This window comes from Ailuropoda melanoleuca, chromosome 2 (genome assembly GCF_002007445.2).
Source record: "Ailuropoda melanoleuca isolate Jingjing chromosome 2, ASM200744v2, whole genome shotgun sequence".
NCBI classification, from domain to species: Eukaryota; Metazoa; Chordata; class Mammalia; order Carnivora; family Ursidae; genus Ailuropoda; species Ailuropoda melanoleuca.
Window position 1 is genome coordinate 42940203 of NC_048219.1, and position 26610 is coordinate 42966812.

The 26610-nt window shown below is 36.1% G+C and overlaps 1 protein-coding gene across 7 annotated transcripts in view; it reads left to right on the top strand.

Annotated features, from left to right (window-relative positions):
* The window catches only part of LRRC7 (leucine rich repeat containing 7), a 555497-nt gene that overhangs the window by 516407 nt on the left and 12480 nt on the right, over window positions 1–26610 (top strand). For 6 of the 7 annotated variants that reach the window (XM_034653683.1, XM_034653674.1, XM_034653675.1 and 3 more), the window contains 2 exons: window positions 5809–5901; window positions 23698–23772. In XM_034653683.1, coding sequence (XP_034509574.1) covers window positions 5809–5901; window positions 23698–23772 — 168 coding nt within the window. The remainder of the gene's footprint in view (window positions 1–5808; window positions 5902–23697; window positions 23773–26610) is intronic. The other variant, XM_034653676.1, reaches the window with a different exon arrangement.

Consider the following 26610-nt stretch of genomic DNA (forward strand, 5'->3'; position numbering starts at 1 on the left):
TGGGTTATCTTTTCTCTTTCTTGGTAGTCTCCTTGAAGCACCAGGGTTTTTAATTTTTATAAAGTCAGTCATCTCTTTTATCACATTTGGTTTCATGCTAAGAAAGCATCACCTAATTGAAGATCATAGAGACTTACTTTTGTATTTCTTCTTAGAGTTTTGTAGTTTTAGCTCTTACATTTCAGTCTCTGATTTGAGTTTGAGTTCATTTTTGTGTGTGGGGTGAGGTGTAGGGGTAAAAATCATTATTTTACATGTGGATATCTAATTGTCCCTGTACCAACAATCTTTTCAGATTATTCTTTCCTCATTGAATTACCTTGGACCTTTTGTTGAAATAATCTACTGACCATAAATGTTAGGGTTTTTTTTTCTGGAGTCTCAATTTTATTTCATTGATCTATACATCTATCCTTATGCCATCTTGTTGTTTCTTGATTTTATAAAGACCCATTTATCTTAAGGGCAATTAAAACCACTGACTTTAGGGACTGGCACAGTTTTCCCATTTTTCTTTTTGTCTGTTGCATGATCTTTTACATTATTCATATTTCTACTAAAATGTCATTTGAGCATTTGAAATATCATTTCTTGGCTATTCTCCCTAAAATAGCTCCACACTCTTGTTCCATCACTCTCTACTACCTTTCCTGCCTTATATTTTCACAGCTCATCTCACTATCTGAAATTATTCATTGTTTACATGTTTAATATTTTTCCCCACTAGAATGTAAGTTCCATGAAGGCAAGGATAGCTTATCTTTCTGACAAGGTTCCTGGCACTTAGTAGGAAATCAGTAAATATTTGTGGAGTAAAGGCATGAATAATGATTTCTACAACAATTTTCATTTTCAAAGCTATAATGGTTTTTCCAAGCAGTTAGTCACATAATTGGAGCATGTCATTGAACAACTGGCATACTTTCTAATAGCTCATCACATGTTTTAAGAAGAAGCCATTATATACTTTTGACAATGCATATTTGAAAGTATCTTTTGTCATATATGCACATATTTATTCAAACAAAAGTTAATTGAGTGCTAACTATGTGCCAGCCATTGTCCTAGAGAGTCAATGAAGAGACAACATAATAGATATGATTAATAGAGGGGATTCAAGTGTCCCACTTGCATACAAATCCATGTGGATGTGTATGCCTCTTCACTAATACTCTCTGATAATATTCTCAGGAGTCAGGCATAGAAATGGCCTCAAAAGCTTAATGTTCTTGATTACAAGGTTCCTTCTTGATGCTTCAACAATGAACAACTCTCCAATAGGTCAAAATCTCACCTTGAATTTCCATCAGTACAGAGTTTTTGAGGTTCTGCTTACTTTACTTCCCAAAAAGATTTTCAAACAACTATGTATTTTGGGGTTTTTTTAAGTAAAAAATAAGAAAAGTCAATTCTTTTATCAAATAAGCAAGTTTCCCCTTGATTTTTTTATCAAGCCTCTTAATTATAAGCAACTCATACTAAAAGACTTAAGCAAAAAAAGGGTTTTAACTCATATACAGTTAGCTGAAACTCCAGGGATGGGTAAGCTTCAGATGAGGCTTACAGTGGGCTCATGACCTCTATGGGTTGGTTCCTGTCTCAAAAAGGCTTTCCCATCATGGTAGAAAAATAGGTCGAAAACTCCAGACCCTCTCAGATTTAAGACCAGCAGGAAAGCACAAGATTCTCTTTCCTGGAAATCCTAGTAGATACCTCATTACTCCTTTTTGATTGGATTACCTGCCCAGCCTGTAAACAATCATATTTCTAAGGGATACAGTACTTTGTTTTAGGTCTAGATAACATGATTCATCCAAAGCATATAGGCTGAGAATAAAGAAGTGGGTGGTTATTCAAAGAGAAATTAAGGTTATAGCTACCAGAATTTGGATGAATGGATCTTGGACAGCAAAAGCAAACGTATCCATTAAAAGCTTTTATATATACTGCTAGGAAAGAGAATGGTAATTAGAACGTATCATAGTAAGCCAGTTCATTACAGCATCACCAAATGTTTTTCTGGGATGCAATTCCCTAACCCTCATTACACCTCCCAACACAGACACACATGCGCACACACACACACACACACACACCACGTGTCGTTTCTGTGTGCACATGTACACACAAGTGCCACCATTTCTTTTGTTCTTACCACTAGGTTGTAGAGCATTGTAAGACCAAATCAGATTACTACCTTCTAGATATTATTTCTAGAGATTATAGATGATGACCTTCACAGGGCCTTACTGTTATATAACAATCCATTTTATCATAGACCTCCCTAAAATAAGACCCAGGGGTGCCTGGGTGGCTCAGTTGTTAAACGTTTGCCTTTGGCTCAGGGAGTGATCCCAGGGTTCTGGGATCAAGCCCGGCGTCGGGCTCCCTGCTCCACTGGGAGCCTGCTGCTTCCTCTCCCACTTCCCCTGCTTGTGTACCCTTTCTTGCTGGCTGTCTCTCTCTCTCTGTCAAATAAATAAATTTAAAAATCTTTAAAATAAAATAACCCAGTATTTTAATTAGAGCAAGACTGACACAGACCAGAAGCATGAAGTCAAGTCAAATGATGGAAGCAGATGCTCAAAGAAGCAAATACACCCTTGACTTCCAGCCTGGTATTTATATTTTCAGCCAGAAATTTCATTCATTCATATCAATAACTTAATAAAAAATTGAAATGCTGATTTTCATTAAATAAGCTATTTATTAGCCTCTTAGTTCTGACCTTTTGCTAGAATACTGCATTTCCTCTTTGCTAATCCTCTTTAGTTTATGACTGCTTCTTGGCTGTGAGCTATTCTCTGCTCTTACATTTTATGGCCCTGTTACCAGGCAGGTGGAACTCCTTATGTGTGAGATGAATACTCTCTGTGACATGCTTTATGGGACACAAGTCACAACACAACCTATTAGCCATACCATAGCATGCCCAAGGGCAGTCTAGCTTCAGATCAGAATTTATGGTTGTTTGTCACATGTATAAAACCAGAGTGTCATCTTTATTATTTCTATTATTAAAAAATATATTGAGGCAGTTCTTCATATACTTGGCACATATGAAATTTGTTTCCCTTAGATTTTTAGTGCCTTCCAGATTGACAATAATATAAAATAGATATAGTCAGTGCCTTGAAGGAGAACCACTAGAAAGTACTCTCAGCAATTTACTTTGTAAATAAAATCTGTTGCATAGGTTCCTTTCAGGTTTTATAGTGGCCTGGGGAAAACCAGAAGTGTATATACCTTCCACATATTTCATTGTGCAATATAAAATTTTCACATTAGAATGATCTAATCCAAATTTCAAATAATTTAATTGGAAACGCACAGATATATGGGGAAGCACAAAGGTAAAATGTTTAAATCATATTAGTTCTTTTCTTACTATTTTCTAATTAACCACTGGTAACAAAAAAGGATTACTAGGTAAACTGGTGTATTGCATAAAGCTAAGATATTCCTTTGAGCTACATCAAGCTATTTTATGTTCGTATCCACAGATGGTGAGCCATATAAATACAGAATCATTATAAACTGTAGTTGCTATTACCCTATGATAACTAGTTTTAACAAACCTAGCTCAATTAAAGGAAAAGTTATAATTAAACATATCTTTTACTTATGGTAATTGCAGTTACCCATAATTTAGAAACTATTCATTAAAGACTCTACTATAAAAATCACATTAGTGGATAGTGTTTTGCCCTTGTGTTGCAAGTGAACTATGTAACAGTTAAACATTATATTTATTATTATGAAATATGATAGTAAATTAAGGATAGTCTCATTAAATGGCCAAACCTAATTAATCCAGATCCCAGCGACTCTTAATATATGCTAATTAAGCCAGGAACAGTACTCAGGTTTGCCCTGAACTATCTAAGAGCTAGGGATTAAAGGTATCTTGAAAATAAAAATATAGAGAGCATTTGGGGGTTTACATTTTTCCACAAGCAAATTAATAGGCTAACTAAGCAAGATTGGTGGGGAAAGCATTACACTACTTAAGAAAGCAAACATTTCCAATCATCTTTAAGAACTTTCCCAGTATATATTTATATAAATACAAAATATATGTTAATGTGTCTCTTTAGATTTTTTTTTTTCTTAACTCCTTATTAATCTTTGGCCTGCTAATCTCTGGTAACACTTGGTTCACCTAGTTCCAGTACTTGTTCTGTACTTAAAAGTTATAAAAATCTGTCTGTCTTTCTTTCTTTCTGTCTTTCTTTCTCTCTTTCTTTCTTTCTTTCTTCCTTTCTTTCTGTAACCAAAGTGTATGCTCCTTCTGGGGTCCCAGGTCTTTCTGTCATCTCAGGTCACCCCATCCCACTTTACATGGAAAACTAGGATTTTCACCACGATCTTCATACATAGCTCAGCTCAGGCTCATCAAGAATTCCTAGGTTTGGGGCGCCTGGGTGGCTCAGTTGGCTAAGAGTCTGCCTTTGAGGGGTGCCTGAGTGGCACAGCAGTTAAGCGTCTCCTTCAGCTCAGGGCGTGATCCCAGCGTTATGGGATCGAGCTCCACGTCAGGCTCTTCCCCTGGGAGCCTGCTTCTTTCTCTCCCACTCCCCCTGCTTGTGTTCCCTCTCTCGCTGGCTGTCTCTCTCTCTCTGTTAAATAAATAAATAAAATCTTCAAAAAAAAAAAAAAAAGAGTCTGCCTTTGGCTCAGGTCATGATCCCAGGGTCCTGGGACAGAGTTCCACATCAGGCTCCCTGCTCAGTGGAGAGCCTACTTCTCCCTCTGCTTTCCACTCCCCCCGTTTGTGCACTCATGTTCTCTCTCTCTCTCTCTGACAAATAAATAAATAAAACCTTGAGAAAAAAAAAAAGAATTCCTAGGTGTGTTGTCATGTGTCTCTAGGTCATTCCTGGCAATGATTCCTTTCTGCTGAATTCTTGATCTACGTTGTATATTCACTCTTATAATAGCTTCACCTTCACTACAGCCTTAGCATGACATGGACCTACTCCGGTGCCATCGCTTCCCCATAGGTCTCAAAGCACAAGGCTCTTGTGTTGAACAGACTTTTGTTGATGGTTTAGGGTTTGGTGAGATAACACAGCACAGAATACTAGACTATTAGCCCTCATGGTTCTAAATATTTATCAACTATTCCTTGTCGCAGTTTCTCCATATTCTTGACCTCTTTCTGTTTTCAGTATTCTCCTCTGTCTTCCAAGGCTTCTAACTGCCTCTCCAGGAGCTGGTGCCAAACCCAAAACTTCTGAGTATTTCATTCTTCCTCTGTTCCACCCTCACTCGAGCTCTGGTCAAAAGTTCTCCCCTTTCTCAAAATAAAAAACCTGCCATTTCTAAGCAATAGAATCGTCTACCAAAGAGATGAATTGTACTATTCTCCTAGAAACCAGTAGCAACTTATTTAAATAGCCATGTTTTCCCTCACTGTATATTTGCAAACTTTCTTTCACTTATTCATACAGTCTCTTCTAATTGGTTGTAATATATGTGCATTTAAAGTAGGTAACTGAAACAATGCATAGTTTTGTTATTGTTCTAAGTATAGCTTTTAATTTTTTAAAACTGCTCATCAAAGTGCATTTCTATACACAATAATGAATAAATACTTACTAATATCTGCTTGCCCAGGTAATTTCAAGCTAGTTTCATTCATAACTTATGCCTGTAGAAGCACTAAGTATTTTGTCTCTTGTGTACTAAATAGGCTAACCCTGAGAACTTACGTGAAATGTGAACCTTTTCTACTGTGATGCAGTTATTTGAAGATACTTAGCTTTGATATATATTTGATCACCTTTTTATATCTTTTTTACATAGTTTTGTGTGAGAATAGAAAAGAATCCTGGCCTTGGATTTAGTATCAGTGGTGGAATTAGTGGACAAGGAAATCCATTTAAACCTTCTGACAAGGTAAGAAGTGAATTTCTTATTGACAGTCTTAATTAGAAAAACAGTCTTTCACAGCAGAAAAAAAAAAGGTCAGAAAAAATGTACTGGGTTTTAATAAACTAGCTAATTATGAAGCCAATTAGACCCATTTCAGCACAGGGGAAGAAAAATTCACTGCAGTGCTTGACAAATCCTAAGAATAGGAAAAAACATTAAGGAAGATGGTTTGGTTTTTGCTTTTTGTTTTGCTCACAATTGTATATATTTTTAAAGAAAACTGTACATGCAATTTATAACAACTTTTTTCCAAAAGTTTACTTGTAGATCAGCTATCTAGGAAAATGTTTCCTCATAGTGACAGAATGATTAAATAATGTTCATTGCCAGGGCCAGCTGACTGAAATCTCTTTAAGTAATTGTGCTCATAAAATATTTCACTAGAACATCACAGAAAACAAACATCCTGTCGGAAAATCAAAGTTAGCCATGCAGAAAAATCAAGGCCTCCTCTCATGCTTACCTGTTTGTCAAACCATGAATAAAAGTTCACCACCACCTCCATGCTGAACACCCAGCTTGCTGCCCATACTCACATCTGGCCTGTATGATCCCATTGTGGACCTGGACCGCCTGATTTTTTATTTAAAAAAAGTTACCCGGAGTTACATAACCTACCCTGCTACATCGGTGTTTAATGGCCTCAGCTTTGAATCAATTAATAATTATAATTTGATGATAATTGAAACTATCTGCTTTTGACCTCATCACATTTAATTGCATTAAGCGACATCACAAACATCACAAAACTCTGGGATGAAAGAAGACAAGTCAGATATGGTAAAATCTCCACAGATTCTCGATTTACCTCTGAGTCACAGCCTGGGACAGATTCTTTCAGCTCATCACTATTATAAAAAATAACCCACACATCAATTTCTTTTTTTTTTTAAAGATTTTATTTATTTATTCGACAAAGATAGAGACAGCCAGTGAGAGAGGGAACACAAGCAGGGGGAGTGGGAGAGGAAGAAGCAGGCCCCTAGCTGAGGAGCCTGGTCATGCCCTGAGCCGAAGGCAGACGCTTAACCGCTGTGCCACCCAGGCGCCCCCACACATCAATTTCTGATCATAACACCTGCTTCTGCAAAAAACTTGGATGCCCCTACTCTGGAGATTTCTGTAGTCTGAAACAGGGCCTTTAATCCCTTACTTTCCTCTACTTCTTCCCAACCTTTTTGTTCTCTAACATTCTTTATGCCCTCTCCCTTTCCTTTCTGGAATAGAAGAGAGGAAGAGGTTGGACTATAAGGTAGAATCATTCACACTATGCACATTAAGATGGTAGGGAGTAGAAAGAAATCCCCAGTGGCTCTAGATGGAAGTACCTTTGGTCAAATGGTTGGAGCAGCTATTCATACATAAGGAATGTGTATGAGGCAGCCCTATATGATTAGGGGAATGCCAGTTAACAATGTCTGTTCATAACTAACTACTGCCTTTCTATTTTGAAATGATGCTGAGGATAACCATTGATATAGTAGAATTAAAATATTCATGGTTTAGTAGGATCAAGTGTTTACTTAATTTTAACAAATCATCGATATATTTTAAGACAAAAAGTATGAAAGTTCAAAATTATCAGAAACATATGGTGCTATTTTTAAAAGCCTCAAATCATTATGTTTTATTCATTATGACCCTTCTCTTTGTCTCTGGTCTCACATCTTCTCCACAAGTTCTTTCAATGAGAAGTTAGTAACCGTATCATTCTTAATATAGTTAAAATCAGAAGGACATGGTTTTTTTCCTCCCTTTTCTCACCAGCATATACATCTTTTTATATTTTTGGAAAGCACAGGGTAATAAATGTTTTAAACTAGGGATGAACAGATTGCTAAAGAGTCAAGAGGTCTGAATGCTATTGCTTTTCTGCTGTTATTCTCAACTAAAGGAGAGAGTAAATGCGAGGCTTTAAAATTATTGTCTGTAATTCTTCCAGTATGACAAATATGAACATTTTATAACTATTAATTTAATTTCTCATTTGTAACATTTTGATGACTCTAGTGAGACTGAACTATTTCTATGATATTATAATTTGCTCTTTTGGTTAAATGCAACAGATATAAAGCTTGAATTGATAATGTGTCCACTGAAAGATTTCCCCTCAAAAGCACTTTTCTTCGCCTGATTACTCTCTAAACCACTTCACAATCTGAAAAGTGAATCTCTATTATTGCAAAATTGATGACAGTAATTAAAAGTTCTAAATCTGCAGAAGACTGTCAAGACTGCTTTCAATTTATTGGCCACTTTTGATGTCATGCCAAACATATGGTGGATATTTAGTTAAAAGTGTACAGAGGATCTAAAGACCTTGGGTCTGACAATTATTACAAGACCTTAATTCACTCTCAAGGAAGGGGATTAATCTCTTGGAAATTCAATTGCATTTCTTTACCCCCATGTCCCATTTCCTGTAGTGGTGGCGTATAATTTAGAGTAGAACCCAGTGCCTAAACTAACCAAAAATGCCAAACAGTAAGAAAATGAAAATGAACTTAAAAAATACTCCTCTCTCTAATGCTGAAAAAGAGACTGTTTTTTCATGAGTTGGCTAATTTACAGCTGAGGGTGAGGAGAACCAAATTAAACAGATATTTAAATTGGACAGATACTACCAGAGTCAGAGGTGGGCGCCTTATAAGGAGTCCTAGTCAGGCAAAAGCTGAAACTGTGGTTCTGAGAATATTTCTAATCCATGAGTTGTTTATTGGAAGAGAATATGTATCGTATTACATTTCACTTACTGCTCGCGAATGTTTGAATGCTTTGTAAAATTCTAAGTATCCGAGATAACTGAATGCCTTTGAGGCATTGAGGACTTTGTATATAAAGTAGCCAGTAGATTTATTCCATCCTCTTCATTATGATTGATGGGAACCACTGTTCCAGCCAAATGCCGTGGACCATTGTGAGATCGGATCCAGACATTACCTGTATAACGTCAGACAGGGAAAGCATGAAGTATGAAGTAGTCATCCCAAAAGGCTGGGAGTATGGGAATGAGGTAAAAGTGGGCTGTGTTGTTCGTCTGGCAGAAGTTCCCATTCAAATTCTGGGGTAGCATGAGATTATGCAGAAAACACTTAAGGCAGTCTAAAAGTTGACTGAGGCTTTAGAGGGAATTCAGGATTAAGCCAGAGATGGGGACTGTTCTGTACTGGACTTTGAGAGCTTCTAACAACATCTGGTCTTACAAACATAACTCCTCTCAAAGACACCAAGCTTGTCTTAATTAAATATGGTCTTCTGGGGCTGAAAGGATGGAGCACATCTAGTCCTGCAGCTCATATGTTTGTCAGAACAAGGTTTAATAATTGAACAGACCTAGTCACTTATCATGGAGTTCATTATTATGGGTTCACGGCCGGGTGAAAACTGCTTTTACATACTTGGAAAGGGAAAACTGTAGAAAACCAAATGAAAATGGTCCTGCATAATGCTTGCCCCTGCCCTCCAGTAAAGTGGACGGAAGCCATGATCTAGTCTATTATCATAGGAAACATTGCTGTCAGGTTGCCAATATACTACAGAGAGTTGAAAGATTTTGACCTAACAAATCTGATGATAATAGTAAAAGTAGTAAAAACAATAGCCTTGTATTGACTATCCATAATGTGCTGGTCACTCTGTTAGGCCCTTTACACACTTATCTGATCTTCATAACAACTTGTGTTAGTTAAGTATTATTATCCCTCATTTTGCTGAGGCCCAGAGGGGTTAATTAACTTGTCCAAGGTCATTTACGTGATCTGTGGCAGACAAGATTTGAACACAAATTGATCTGACTCTAAATCCTCTTCTCTTAATAAACACTATGATGCATGCCTCTATCTGCAAATGCCACTTAGCAGAAGAGCCACATGACAAATTTATACCCTGTAGAGTTGAGACTAATATGATATTCTAATATTGAAAGTATTACAAAGTCCTCTAATTAGTCATAGTCTAGATATTTGTTTCAACAAGTCCTTGGAATCAGCATGTATTCTCTATTGAACCCAGATAATTAGAAGCGGACTGCACACAGTGGATTACTAAGCAATTATGTAAGTTTTGGACTAAGGTATCATTATAGTGGTGATTCTGCCAATGGAACAAACCACAGTAATCTTTGCCTATTTTTAAATGTTCATGGGATAATAATTCATGTTTGCAAAATTCAAATAATTGACCAATACAGTTTCCACCTGATGTCATTGGAAAGAAGAAACTGGATTAAATGGATGACTGATACCATGTTATTGTAGTGACTTCTTAAGTCAGCCCAAGACTCTGAGCATGAGTGCATTTTTAATGATGCATTCACATAGTTCATCATTCAGGGACTGATATCCCTCCTTGCCTCATTTAAGGAGAAAGGACTAAGCTCCTAAAGTTTAAAGATATTAAAGAGGGGTGCCTGGGTGACTCAGCTGGTTAAGCTTCTGCCTTCAGCTCAGGTCATGATCCTGGGGTCCTGAGATTTAGCCCCACATCAGGCTCTCTGCTTGATGGGGAGCCTGTTTCTCCCTCTCCCTGTTGCTCCCCCTGCTTGTGCTCTCTCTGTCTGTGTCAAATAAAGGGTAAAATCTTAAAAAAAAAAAAAAAAGATATTAAAGAAAACTCATAGCCCCTTTCTCTATATGCTCTAAAAGTATAGTACTGAGCAGTCCCATATACAATTATCTAGTCATAGTATCAAGATGAAAGCCATGTTATGGATATCCTCAAAGCACTGGACATCAGGAAATATACATACTGGGGCATTGGGACCAAACAATCACTTGTTCTCCACAATTTGAACATAATAACCACCTTCAGCAGATGCCATAGAGCCTACTCCTATTTCTACTGATTTGGGCGATCTCCATGTAGACACAGAAATGATAGGAGAAATAAATCCATGTTCTTAAAATTTTTAAATGTCCTACTTTGCCTATGATACAGGTAAAATCCCAAGCCCAGGAAAAATACTGGAGTCATGGCAGATGTAAAATATAATTGCCAATAAATCCCAGATAAATGTCCTGGAATTTAGAACACCTTACTATATTTTATCCTATATGACTTTTAAAAGATTGACTCCAGATGCCGAAAGAGCCTGCAAATAGGACCTAAACACCTTTACCCCTTCCTTCCTCACCTAGAAAAACAATGGGACTTTTTCCTTGTGTGGGGATGGGTATTTCCTCAAATAAAACTTTGTATATGATTAAGAGAAGAAGGACTCGATGTGCCCAATCAAAGCATTTACTTGATACTTTAGCCAAGAATAATAACAGCCAGAGGCACACTTTGCAGTGGCAAGTTAGAAAAGCACAGGAATAATTTGCCAGGTTTGCTCATCCTCGTGGCATTGGGTGATTCCTAAACAAACAGTTGCAGAAGATAGTCTCTTGACTTATGAAAAAGGTACATGCTACATGGCTACCTCTTGTCATGCGTTCTTCGTGGATATAAAAATCAAGAATAGCAGACACATTTGCCTAGAATTCCACACAGCATATGATTTATATTTACTGCATAAGTCTTAAACTGCATATGACACATTTCCTTTACTTTGTACAACTACTAGATACATATGATTTATTTTATTTATTTCCAAATTAATTTTAGTACTATAACTTATATATCTGTCCTATCCTAATTCTACTTCAAGTGATTATGTAATGCAAAGTAATTTGGAGAATCTATGAATTATATAAAAGTAACATTCAGAAGCAAGGGATAGAGGTAATAATGTTTACATAGTGCATTTTGGACTAAACTTAGGAAGGGATTAAAGTGTCCTTTTTTTAGATATAAAACTAAATTTTTATTTTTAAAATATTTTTTATTTTCTTTTTTGGGGGGGGTAGACAAGGGGCAGAGGGAGAGGAAGAGAGAGAATCTTAAGCAGGCTCCACATCCAGCATGAAGCCCGATGCAGGGCTTGATCTCACAACCCTGAGATCATGACCTGAGCCAAAATAAGACTTGGACGCTTGACCGATTGAGCCACCCAGGTGCCCCTAGATACAAAACTAAATTTTTCAAAATAAATACCAAGCATAAATTATTTTACAACATAACTGATTATTTCAGCTGCATCTTAGTCAAATTGTAATCTGAGGTTCAGAATGCCACTTTGTTTGAGGACATTAAAAGTGAGATTTTTTTAATAAAAAGTGTATTTTGGCATATTCCGTTCTTTGTGTTGAAAAAATCTTGAATCTATTCAGAAATATGGATAGGAATGTAGTCTTCACAATCTTCGTTCAGTAGGATTCCCACAGGTATTCCACTTAGATGAAACTTTTTAAAGGCATGGCACTGTGCTTTAGCCAATAGGATAATGTAACTTCTAGACATTTTAATATAGAGAAGACAAGACATGGATTTCAGCTTATGAAAGAATATAATAAAACTCAACACAGGCTTGGTTCTTCACAAAAATATCACTGGGGCATACGTGTGAACAATATAAGGGAATTAAAAAGTACCATTTTCAATAAGAACACTGATCGGAATGTTTTAATTCAGCCATATATTTAGAAAATCACTGGAATTAAGATTGCTGTCACTTTATGATATTTTATAACAATCAGTAAAATATTCTTCAATAAAATTAAAGCCCAAGTACATAGCTACTATATTAGTGGCTATACTAGTTGCTAGAGTTACACATTATTTATGTTCCATCTGCTGCATCATGGTAACCATTTAGCATGGAACAAAGTAAGTAAAATATGCAGGCAGAAAATGGTGTGGGGAAAGATTTAGAGACTTTTAAGTTTGTTACTGTTTGCTGGAAAAGTGCCAGACACTTCTCGATCAAAATATGAAAGCATTTAAAATTAGTTCATAAATAATATCTAACTTGTAATTCTTGTAATAACTAATTCTATGACTAATTCTCTAACTAACTCTGTAACTAATTCTTGTAGTAACTAACAAGAATTGACAGACCAATCAATGAAAGAAAGTTAATTAGTGAGGGTCAAAAAGATCTTTGGGAAGTGTGAAGTCTTTTTCCACTTATGGAGTTAGTACTACAATGATTTAAGTGCTATTCCAGGGGTCTCACAGTATTTCTAGTTTCTTGCTTGAAACGTTTATAAACAAACAAACAAAGTTTATAAACCAACTAGAATTCTTGGAAATATTATGAGAAATAAAACAAAAAATAAATAAAAAGGAATAGCTATCAGGTCTCTGCCTGTAGCAATTATATCTAAACATTTTTTACCCACATAACATTTGAGATATATCTCGAAAATATGTATTTAATAACAATATCATCCACTTTTCCTCCATTCCACCCCCAAAGTTATTCTATGCTGACTCTGGCCTCCAGAGAATCACTGGTAAGCAAAATATAGACTCTCCATACCCTACCAAGCAAGAAGATACCACAGAGCTTTAACTTTTGTAGTTTGTATTTGTCTAAAGTCAGTTCCCCTACATGCAAAACCCGAGATGGCAACCGTTGTGCAAGTAGTTAATTGAGGAAATGCTCTCAGGTGAAATCTAAAGGAAGAGAGGGATGCAGGATAGGGCGGGGAAGAAACTGGGCTAAGATGTGGGAAGCCTGATGGCACAGAGTGCTCAGGAGGATAAGTGATTTCACAGAGTTGTCTCACCTTGAAGAGGGAAATGGCCTTGTGTACCCCAGTATCAGGGATTGGCTGTAGGACATTTCCAAGGAGGAGGGTATAACCTTCCAAGCATTTCAGAGTAAGCAGGCTCCAGTCTGAGGGTAATTTTCAAGAGAGGGGTCAGATATGAGCCATCGGCAATGCCTGTAGGATGAGAACACCAATTTGATAAAGGGAATCTGGGCAGGTCCCCAAAAGTGTCCATTACACTATCATGAAAACAATAGATTTTTTTTCATCTTTCAAACTGAAAGTCTTTTAGTACTAGAGACTCCAACATGCTTGCATCTATGAGAAGCACTCCTAGGACCTGCATGCTTTCAATCATGGTTTCTAACTGAGATTGCCAAGCAGCTGGTACTTCAGTATGGACCCTGAAATTGACCATGTCAGACTTCTTGCAGTGAGACTCATTTAAATCTGCTTTTGAATCCTTGTCATTTTCCTGATTAATTTTTTTCTTAAAAAAAAAAAAAGACACCGCTGTATTCTACAAATACAGTCCTAGTTTCCCTGAGAGAGTAATCACTAATTGAACCAAATCTATGTTCTTTGGTAACTAAAGAAAGAGTTTGTAACACTAGATCAGAAGGAGCAGGGAAGTTTAGGGTCAGCACCCTTAGAGGGGAAAAGGAAAAAAAAAAAAAAGCCAGGTGACAAGAGATAAGATCGTAGGAATCTAAGACAAGTAAAAAAGAAAACCAAATAACTACAAAACACTTTAATCGTGTCATTTTTCTCTTTGGGGTGTGTGAAGAAATCATGTAAAATCAAAGAGCTCGTTCTTAAGTTCTGTGAATTCTAACTTAAATTCTCCCTAAAATCCTTCTAATAAATTGGGAGAAAGCCACAGACAGATGAGAATAGATTTCCAGGAGAGACTAAGACAAGTCAACCTGAAATCTTAGAACTATACCAGAAAATTAACTAGTAGATCAGAATTTACAGTGTGTTATTTTTTAAAAATAGAAAATTAACTAAAAATATGTATATACTTAAAATATATATCTATTTTAATAAATCCAGAGTTAGATTAAGCAGTGAGTAGATAATAACAGTTAAGGATTATTATATGAAGCACAAAATGGCAAATATGCATTTGTTTAATTGCCTGTGACCTTTACAATATAATTACTACAGCTATACACACTCTTAGTAACTAATTCCACTGTCTTAAGTATAATGGAGTAGAAAACTACTTCCTATATTTGAAACCTAGTTGATCAAACCCCATCACCATATACAAATGACATTCCCGTAATAAGGTACTATCCTTTAACCCCCGAGGACAGTTATTAATAGGAGATAGAAAGCAACTTCTTTTAGTGTTGGACTAAACATTAACGTGATTAAAGAAAAATCATATCTTTTTGTTTGTCTCCTTGTTTACTGAAGTATACTTCTGTCTCTTTGAATGAAAAAAGTCATATGTTAGTCTATTTCGTCCTTGAAAAAAAAATGTTTCTGCCTTGACTCTGAGTGACAAATTTAGTGGGATACCTGAACTTGGGAAGATGTACTTATTCATTTATTCCAAGAAAGACTCCGCAATATGTTCAGTTCTGTATGACACACCAGCTGGGGTGGCTTCTGTCTTCTGAAGGACTCCATCTCTGAACTGTAAAATGATAGTGATCAAAGAGACAGAGAATCAAGAACCACTTTTCCTTAGGAACCTTCTGCCTCAGTGTGAACGGCTTCCCTTCCATTCATCAGCCACGGGGCAGTCTCAGTGCTTTTACTCTGGGTGACATTAGTCATCATCCTGTAAAACTGTAACACATTCTTAGTCCCAAATGTGTACAACTGCAAAATCCTTTTTCTTTAACCTACACCTATTAAAATTTATACAGATAATAAATGAAAACACTGTCGCTGTAAAATTTCAAATAATATAGGAATATAGAGACTAAAAAGTGAAAAAAAAAGACACTTCTTTGTCATTCCCCGCTATACTGCCAATGCACTGCCTTGGCCTAAGAGCCAGTTCACCGGTCAGTGTTATCAGGAATTTACAATTGTGTGCCTTCTGGGCACGTATCACTGGCCTTTTGGACCTCCTGAGTTCACTGCCGCCTCTGAGCAATACTGCTTGCCTGGCCTAACTATACAATGATGTGTTAGCCATTAAATAAAACCAAAACTTGAGTCTAAAGGAATCATAGTTTGACTGAATCTAGCTTCCCAAAAAATAATTTTTCACTTCAAAAACCTTATTTTAGCATGAGTGACAAAAAAGTTTTCACTGAATTCTTCACTTTGCAGTTCATTATTTTGCAGTGTCAAAGATTTTACCATTGAAGAGGCTTTGAGGAAGCCTGCAGTGATGATAATCAGAAAGCTGATTACCAATACTATTTTAGGAATTGCTACAAAGAAGAATCCACAGCCACCTACAGTCCCCCACTCCTGTTTCTAATTGTTTCTACTATTTTATGCTATCTATGAAGCTGAAAAGAAAACCCACGAGGGGCTCTGACAGAATCAGTAAACGGTATGAAGCTCAGCGATCCAAATATTCACTACCCCTTGAGGCGGCGTATTAAATATAGGCTTTAAAGAATTCATGAAATAAGAGAAAAGAAAAATATTTTTTAATTTTTTCCAAAGAGGCAAAAATCTGAAAAGACAACACGTGAAGGAGCGTGATCATTTACCTTCAAGAGAAAATATGAAAATCAAATGAAAGAAAACTCTTTTTTCGGCTCAAGAATTTCACTAAGAGGGGCGACTTCGGCTCAGGGCGTGATCCCAGCGTTGTGGGATCGAGCCCCACATCAGGCTCCTTCACTATGAGCCTGCTTCTTCCTCTCCCACTCCCCCTGCTTGTTCCCTCTCTCGCTGGCTGTCTCTATCTCTGTCAAATAAATAAATAAAATCTTTAAAAAAAAAAAAAGAATTTCACTAAGAAATGAACAGGAAGCAAAGGTACTTAGTCACAATGGACTGACATCCCAGAGATGTATGTTTCATTGTTTATTAATAATTGGAATACTGGAGCAATTAATCAAAGGAAAAATATAAAGTAACCCAAGCCAAACAAAATTTAACCCTTACATTCAAATTTCCCCCAAAAAGAACAGTGCATGATGATCAGCATGAAACTATAAAAAATATTCTGGTAGTCAATTTGTCATTTCTTACAAGAATCTCAAATAAAGGGGAATAAATAACTTACTTTTTGGATGCTTTTAGCAAGTCAGAAGAGCAGTATCTTGAAAACTATATATATTTATGTTATTTGGCTACTAAACATATATATAATATTTATTTATTATCTATATTGGTATTTAGTGTGTGTGTGTATATATGTGTATGTGTATATATATGTGTGTGTGTGTGTGTATATATTTAATTTGTCTACTAAACAAACCTTTAGAATGACCTGAAAGAAGGATGCAAGTCTAAAGGGCAAACAGTGTATAGTTCTTCCATTAGGATCATCTCCATGATATTGCCACTAAGGTATTTGCAATCACGTAGTCAATTTCTGTGGATTTTATTAGTCTCCTTGTTGCTCCAATGAATTATTAATAAATTTTTTTACAAATCTAGCCAAGTGATTCTTTTTTAGTGTTTACATTATTTAAAAATGTGTGAGAGTTTAATAAATAAATATATATACCATATATATATTTATTCCTTTAAACATCTGTGCATACGATTTTTGAGAAATTTTAGAGGACTTTGGTCAGTTGTAGCATATTTATATCTCTGTCTTTTGAGGTTCAAATTTCCTAGGCTTCTCAACAATTATTTCTGTTCATCCCTTATGGATTTTCCATTTCATTGGTTTGTTGACTAAAGTTCCTTAATATGAGGAAGCATCATATTCACTCCCAGCACCCCTTTTTCTTCCTCTCTTCCTCCCCACTCTCCTTTAGTTTCTAATGGCCATGGATAAATTTCTTCTTTTGCTGCATATAGATTCCTTGGTTGTTAGGGTAGCATATTGTTCAAAGCCTAAGATTTGACACTCAGCAATTAGTCTTAAGATAAATTTTGTGATCACACTTCCGATTCATAGGGAGGAGAACTACTGATAATACCTTTATATCCTTGACGTGCCAAGTCTTCTACTAATCACAGGGGTTAAGTAAATGAAGTCTATTGTGTATATGTAATTCTGTTTCCATGAGCCACAACATAGTTTCATATTAACCTTGCCCATCCCATGAAAAAAAAATATTTGCACATTTTTGGCAAAACAAACAAAGAACCCATTAAAATCTATTGAATCTATAGCTGTGTTTGTTTTTTATGAGTTAGTTTGTCCTCCAGAAATATTTTCTGAACTTTCATAATTATATGAAAGCATAAAACACTATATTCTGTGATACTTAACCAGTGTGTTCTGAATTATAATGATACGAGTATGCAATTTTTATTTGAGATATGGCCTTCCTAGAAACCAATTTCTTAGCATCAGCTAGAGCCAGGATTTTTCAGAATTTTGAAGAAAAGCATATTTCATAAATTGAGGTTACAGTTCCCTTAGGACAAGTTCTGTTTTGGAGTCTACATTTACAATAGCTGAGACTGTCATAGTCATTCACCTTCATCATTAAAAAGCCATATAAAGTTCCTTTCTCCTCTAAAGTTAGAATGTTAAATGTTGGCCTTGTAGACTAACTTTCTGAGTCCATTAAATTTATGTCCAGTGGTGTATAGACTAGGTAACCAGTATGACAAGGTCAGATCTTAACATTATGAAAAACCTCCCATACTCACTACTTTCCAGAATTACTTGTGAAAAGTAAAAGTTTTTTTTAAAAAACCAATTCTGGATTCTTTAGGAAAATAAAACCATTTATGACTTGCGTAAATACTGGTTTTTAAAAAACGGGGAAGAAAAATGAAACAACAACAGGTCATGCCTATTAGCAGCACCTGGCCAGCCCTCTCTAGATTAGCTTTGGTGCAAACACGTGTGGGTCCCTCTGTGATGCGTGAGTCCAGATCTGTGTCTGACTCAAGCACACCCAGATATTGGGGTCTGAGGAAAGCAAACATGTATTCTTTGGAAAAGGCTACAGCACATAGTTTGTTGCTGTGTCGTGAGATGCTCTCCAGAGGAGGTGCTAGGGGAAAACCATTGTTCTGGTCATGAGATGTCAAACATTAGAAAAACACACTCAGATGCCATAAGCTAGTAACTAGATTCTAGCAGCTACTACTGTAAAGAGCTAATGCTCCTGACCTGGAAATACCAAGGAAGTAGCCCCTGAATGTTACTAAGAACCAGCAAAAAGCCCTCTAATTGGGACCCACGTCCACTACTGAGAGCGAACAATAATTGGAACCATTATCACTAAAAGCCACCACTAGAAAACCACAAATGAGATAGTAGAGACTTCCCAGCCCCGTTTCCTGTCCTCTTCCCTAAATACGAGATGCAAATCCTCTTACCTGTTGGGCGTTCAAGGGAAAGATAACAAATGTTGGCCTTTTCATTATACTCCAAATTGAGGGTAAAAAAGAATTTCCAGATAATAAATATGGAACAATTAGAAACTCAGAAACTGTCAAAATGGGTTTTACTGGTTATAAAGACCTTGGATTTAGCTCAACCTTCAGATTTTCAATAATTATGATAACATTTATTGATGCTACACTGAATGCCATCCACTGTTCTAAGTACTTTTGTATATATTTTCTTAGTCTAATAACTGTGAGGTATGTGTCATTACTATACCCATTTTACTGATGAGGGAAAGTTAAGTATAGAAAAGTTAATTGGGGCGCCTGGGTGGCACAGCGGTTAAGCGTCTGCCTTCAGCTCAGGGCGTGATCCCGGCGTTATGGGATCGAAGCCCCACGTCAGGCTCCTCAGCTATGAGCCTGCTTCTTCCTCTCCCACTCCCCCTGCTTGTGTTCCCTCTCTCACTGGCTGTCTCTATCTCTGTCTAATAAATAAATAAAAAATCTTTAAAAAAAAAAAAAAAAAAGAAAAGTTAATTAACTCGCCCAATTTTTGAGTGGTGAACACAGGTTAAACTCCAGAGCTATGCTCTTACTTCTTGCACTATGGGGAAGGCAGAAAAAAAAAATGCCCCCCCAAAGATAGCCACACCCTAATTCCTAGAACTGTGACTATGTTACATTACATGGCAAAAGGGACTTTGTGGGTGAGTTTTAATTATGGACCTTGAGATGAGGAGATTATCCTGGATTCAGGTGGGCCCAATCTAATCACAGAGGTCATTAGAGATAGAGAATCTTTCTTGGCTATGGTCAGAAGAAGATGTGAATATAGAAAAGTGGTCAGAGAGATATACAATTGCTGGCTGTGAAGATGGAAAAGGGGAACTTTTCCAAGGAATATGAACATTTACTAGAACCTGGAAAAAGCAAGGAAAGATTCTCCCCTAGGGTTTCCAGAAAATAATGCAGACCTGCCAACACCTTTGTTTTAGCCCAGTAAGACCAGTTTTGGACTTCTAACCTACAGAACTGTAAGATAATAAATTTGTGATGTTTTAATTCACTAAATTTTTGATAAGTTGACAGGAGCAGCAAAAATACTAAGATATCCTATCTTGTTGAAAAAGAGTTACTGAGGCATTTTCCTTCCTTGGGCAAAATGGTTTTGCTATAACCTTAGGTGTATAAGTTGTTTCACTTGTTTTGAATGTTTTAGGTGGTAGTTTGTCCCACATTTAACACTCAGCTAAATGTTACAAGAAACTGAACATACTTTAACTCTTGCAGCAGAGTTATAAATTTGACCAGATGCCATGATATGGATCTTTGATAAGCACATGATAGCTTTTGACCAACCAATGGGAAGTTACTGTTCTAACGTTCAGAATACAAATAGTCTGATCCCTACCAATTCTGTCCTCAGGGCCAAAGTATTCTTTGAAGTCTCAGAATAAAATGAATTTGTTGAAAGGGAGACTGACACATTACTACAATGAGCTTTTCCAAAACTGTATCAAAGTCATCGATATTCATCATAACAGACACCACAAAATGGGTTCAGAGTTATTTTTCTCATATGGCTGTATGTATATACATAAATACAATGAAAAATCAGGGCACTGGCCTTTGCAGACAGTCTTTTGGGAAACATTCCACTCCCACAAATTATGAATGCCACAGATCCTTATCAAACATAACACTCATTGCTATCTGCTTCGACTAATGTGGCAGTATGCTGCCTGATAGGATATATCTGTATATATATATATATATGTAAAACTACACCAGTGGGCAGTAGCAGTTTCTTACTTCATGAAATGTTTTGATTGAAAAGAAATATTAAAGCTTTAGAAAGCAGCAATGAATGCTTTGGAAGACTCAGGCCACCATAAGAGCAAGCTTCAAAGCAAGTATTCATGGGGTGACTGAGTGACTCAGTCAGTTAAGCATCCAACTCTTGATTTCGGCTCAGATCGTGATCTCAGGGTTGTGGGATCCGGCCCCACATCAGGCTCCGCACTCAGCATGGAGTCTGCTTGAGATTCTCTCTCTCCGCCTTCCCCTCCCCATGCTTGCTGCCGCGCTCGCTCGCTCTCTAGAATAAATAAGTCTTAAAAAACAACAACAAAACAAGGCTTCAAAACAGCTGTTGAATCCCACAGAGCTTTATGATGAATGAAATTAAACCTGCCACGTACATTACGCTTGTGTTCTTTCAGCAGTCAGGTTGTGGAGCATTACCAATTCCTCCCAGCATTGCAGATACGGTGGCAGTAATTTAGCTCCTATGGTCTGGATTCATGCAAACATCATTAAAATGGTTCCCATAGAATAAGCTGAAGAAAGGCAATCAAAATTAACTAGGTAGCCCAGACGTTGACAGCTGGGATAAATAGTCAGAACAACTTCACCTCCAGCATCCAGAGAGGTAGTGGCTTATTTTGGGTGACAGTGGCATTCTGTCTGTGGTACAGAGATCCCGATAGTGAAGAGGGGGACTACCAGAAGGACCAAGCACATACAGTCTCCTGGACTGCTGGCATGAGTGTTATGTGCCCAGTGTGTAAAGGGGCGTAGGGATTATACTTGTTTTCAAACCAGTGCCATTCCCTGGTCTGCTGGATTAAACATTGTGCCTTATTTTACTGTCCTTTTCAAACAACCAGTTTTCCTGTTCCTTTTGAATGGACCATTTGTACAACTGAATAGACAATCATAACTAGCTGATCATCACTCTGAATAGTGACATTGTTAACCTAAAATTTTCTTAAAGCTTTTATTATTATTTTCTTAATGTTATAAGTAGTATATAATCATTGTAGAAAAATTAGAAAAGACATAAAGCAAAAAGGAAATATATATATGTGTGTCTGTATATATATACATGTGAAGTCTCATTACCCAGTACAACCACTGTTAATGTTTAGGAATATATCCTTCCAGGGGCGCCTGGGTGGTGCAGTCATTAAGCCTCTGCCTTCGGCTCAGGGGGTGATCCCAGCATTCTGGGATCTAGCCCTGCATCAGGCTCCTCCGCTGGGAGCCTGCTTCTCTCTCTCCCACTCCCCTTGCTTGTGTTCCCTCTCTCTCTGCCTGTTTCTCTGTCAAATAAATAAATAAAACCTAAAAAAACAAAACAAAACAACAACAACAACTCATCATCCTTTCTCACGTTTAAAAAAAAAAAAGGAATATATCCTTCCAGATATTTTCCACACAAATATGCATATAGACATATTTCAGCAAAAACAGTATCATAGTATAATAAGGTATAGTGTATAATAGGGTATAGTGTTTTATTACCTGCTTGCTTCACTGAGGACTAGTGTACTTTGTAACTCCCATCTAGGACTTTATTTTAATGATCACATATCATACTATTGTGTGAATTTACTGTAATTTAGTTAATCAAGTCTCTGTTATTAGACTTTTAGGTACAGTTTGTAACTTTTATTATTACAAATAATACTATGATGAACATATTAGTAAATGAATGTTGCAACTTGTCCAGTTACGTCCTTGATAAGTTCGAGAAGTTGAATTACTGGTTAAAAGTTATATAGTTTTCTAAGGATTTTTATGGCTGTCTATAGTTTCATCTTTGAGTGGGAAGGAAAACATTAAAATCAAAGATAAAAATCATTCGACAGCTTTAAATTAATAACTTTCACAAAGATCTGATGTGCTAAATGAAAACACACATGGAAGTATTTCAACTAGGGCCTTCTTGTTAAACCATTCACACAGGCATACATAAAGTTAATGGTTTTAAGTGAGAGTCATTAAGTCTACAAATCAACAAATAAGATAATTTCCTAAATAACAGGCAATGACATTACAATATTATCTTCTATTCTATTAATACTTCTTAGGAACTAAAAAAAAATAATGTCAACTGTATTGAGATATCATTTTTATTATTCAATACATATTGTTATGTAAATTATATTTTTAATTTTTTGTAATTGTTGGTTTCTTGACTTTTCTTCTACTATATTATGAGCTCACTGAAGCCAAAAATTATATTCTGTATATCTCTATAACACTAGTAATCAAGACCTAGCATATGGTAGGCATTCAATAAATGCTTACTTTATATACATGATCAATAAAATTAATTTGACTTTTTTATAAACTAAATATATCAGTTTCAGGATTTGGTTTCTACGTTGGCAGAAACTTTATGTTTAAGATGCATATTGACATTTTCTTATGTTTAATTTGTTCATATACATTTTATATTAAAATTTCCAGTAACATACAAAGTAATACTGATTAAAACAAACCAGTATCTATATGTAATTCTGATAAGGTTTTTAAAGTGTACACTGAATTTACAACCTGTCAAATAGAAGACATTTTCAATGAAGAATAACTTAGGATGATTTCTGAATTATGTAAAAGATGGTTTAGTGCCATATTTCAAATTATTTAAGAAAGAAATTAAGACTATGCCATGAGATTAATTTATAAGTCGTAAATGCACTTTAAAAACAAGATCAGCTTTTGTTATGCAAGTAAAGATGTTGCTTTTCTTAAACTTGACTTGAAGAGTGGTGCCTTGCTTAAAATGCTATCAAAATCTTTGAAGCTCACATGTGGAAACTGTTTTTAGTCTGTTTTCATTGTTTTCTATGTGAATGAAACTTTTTTTTAACGAGGCCTAGTTCTTGATAATACAATCCTAACCTCTGTTACTTCTGACTTATAGGGTATCTTTGTTACTAGGGTTCAGCCTGATGGACCAGCATCCAACCTGCTGCAGCCTGGTGATAAGATCCTTCAGGTAAGAGAAATAAAAGCCACAGCTTTCGAATGCCACACTAAAACAAATATGTAACCATGTTATTGAGTGACTTGAATTAAATGATTGGCAATAAGTCCTTTTCACACTTCTTATTTGCCTCTATTTTTGGCAGGGTTGAGAAGCAAGTCAGAAACAAATTCAATCTGATATAATCCTATCTATTCCAGTATTTGGCACGTGGTAGATGTTCTGCATATTTTTGTTTAAATGAATAGTGTTATTTGGTAATAAAAGAAGAATTGAAACGTACAAGAATCTATGCATAGCTATCAAGTATAAGTAAGAGTAACGGAGTACTGAATTAGGGTATCTATTTAGACTTTAGATGAGGAAGAAGGGACTGATCCATATTTAAGTTCTCAACGGAAAGCTTATTACTGTTTGAATACTGTGAAATGCGTGGTTATATCTCCCTACTCCCCCTTCTCAGATACTTGAACAGAAGTTTAACTATAGTAAGGTGACTTATTAAAATGTACTGTCTGATGGAAAGGACTTTTTCTCTAACTTAAAGCTCTGTGTAACAAAAAAGGGTCACTCCAGTAAGCAGTTAAGTAAATGCTTGGTGTGACTATTTTGCTTTCTTTTTTCTCTCTGAATTCGCTTCTATTAATCATTTCCTATGTCCCAGAGAAAGGCCCTTAGGTCATCAATTTATTTAAGATTCAGTATTCTGACTTATAACCCCGAAATTCCCCACTTTATGACTAGGTGGAACTATCTGACATTACAGACTTTAACCATTTGAAGCAATTATGAAATGGTTCCACATCGAAGACATAAGGACACATGAAGACATGTGGGAAAGGCACCTTCTAGTTACACTAGCTCTGCAAACAGTTACAACAATGCAAGGACCCCACACAGCTCAGCTCTGAGGAGATCTTCTATCTTTTATTTACCAAACACTTTCAAAAAGTTCTAGAGAAGTAGGACCCCTATATAACCATATATATATAACCATATATACATACATATACATATATGTATATATAGCCGTAATATTTTATTCTCAGAAATATTTTAAACTAACAAGATCATGAAAACTCAAGTTTTCAAAAATGATAATTCTCTGAAGACTCTGGGTTGCTCGAACCAGTGGCATTGTCACAGTAGAAATATCATCCAAACAGATTTGAGTCCATTCCATGCAGGCAGAAGACCAAGCCAGCAGTTGATCTTCAGAGTTAAAATCTTGAAATGAAAAAGACACATAAAATAATCTGAATTATTTTTACCATTTTGTTATGGAAGTTCTATATTTTTTATTTCCTAACTAGCTCTTTGATCTTAAGCATTTTATATCATGTCTATAGGACTTACAATTATGATGTGTAAAATGAACTGTGGTTCGTATTATATCTGAGGTCCCCTCAGGTTAAAAATTCAACTGTTCAGTAATTGTATAAATTTCCATGAAAAATGGTCAAGAATAAACTCACAATGTAAATCCCTACACTTGGTAAATGCTGCTGTTTAGCAAAAGAAATGGCTAGTTCTTTCTTTTACTGAATTTCAAAGAAATTATTCTGAATCTCTGAGTCTGAAAAAAAAACATAGCCAGTTAATCTCAGATCTCTGATCTACTTGAATGCCATGCCGGTTAGCGAAGCCTTCCAAAGCTTGAGACAAGGTTGGGAGTAGCCTTTATGCATGACAGAGGTAGCAAAAGAAAGACTTTTCTCTCTGGATTCGGAAAAAAAAATGTATCTATATACATACACACAAACACACACATACGTATATATGTTATGTTGTATGTTAAAATGTTATATATCCATATATCTATAGACAGGTGATAGATGATAGATAGATAGATAGATAGATGATAGATAGATAGATAGATAATCAGTATAGATGAATATAGATATCCTGCAGAAGGGAAATGAGAATTCAGTTAGTATCTAGTTGCAGGGTTAGAATAGTCTTTTCTGTCAGTTCTAGAAGGATTATATGGGGGGACATGAGGATTGGGTCTTTCTAGTCCCTCAGAGGTATACGGCTACAGCAAAGTGCACCAAAGAATCAATTCCTAATGCAAGAAATAGGAAGGAATTGTAAACCCAATCTGTTAAAAGCCACAGATCTGCAGGAGGGCTGCCCCTGGGTTGGCTCTTCGCTCCACAAGTGACTATGAAATATGTAACATTTTATTTTTGTTCTGGAACTCATTTGTATCTAATACAATAAAATCAAAGTCCATTTTCAGCAAAAGATAAATGCACATAGTCTGCAATCAAATAAATTACTATATTTACAGTTTCACTCATACTCGTTAAAAAGCACCAGTGGCCAGTTATGCTCTCTGAAAGAGAGAAGAATGGCTAATTCTAAACTGAAATCATTGCGAGCATCAGACGCTAAGAGGGCAAATTATATTTTTGTCTATAACACTATTGGCTCTTCGTTTAAAGACCACTGGAAAAAATGAGTTACCTCTCATTTAGAAGATCATTAAAATATGTCCTCACTGGAGCAAATTTGTTTACAAGCCTTGATGACAGTGTAACAGCCTAGAAAATCAAGGTAAAAGGAACAAAGAAATAAACAACAACAACTACAACAAAAACAATGAATGAGTACCCTAAGTGATGGCAGTTACTGGGTTTGATCTAACCCAACAGCAAACAGCAAAAGAGACACTAAATAGCAAAAAAGATATGCATTTCCCAAATTTCCCCCAGGCCCCAAATTTATTAGAGAAGAGCTTTCTCTTTCTTTGTCTATAACTCTTTTTACCCACTACTCTCTTCTTACTCTGTTACGGAATCACGGACATGTTACTGGAAATTACATAAACAGGTGTGCATCAGAGGT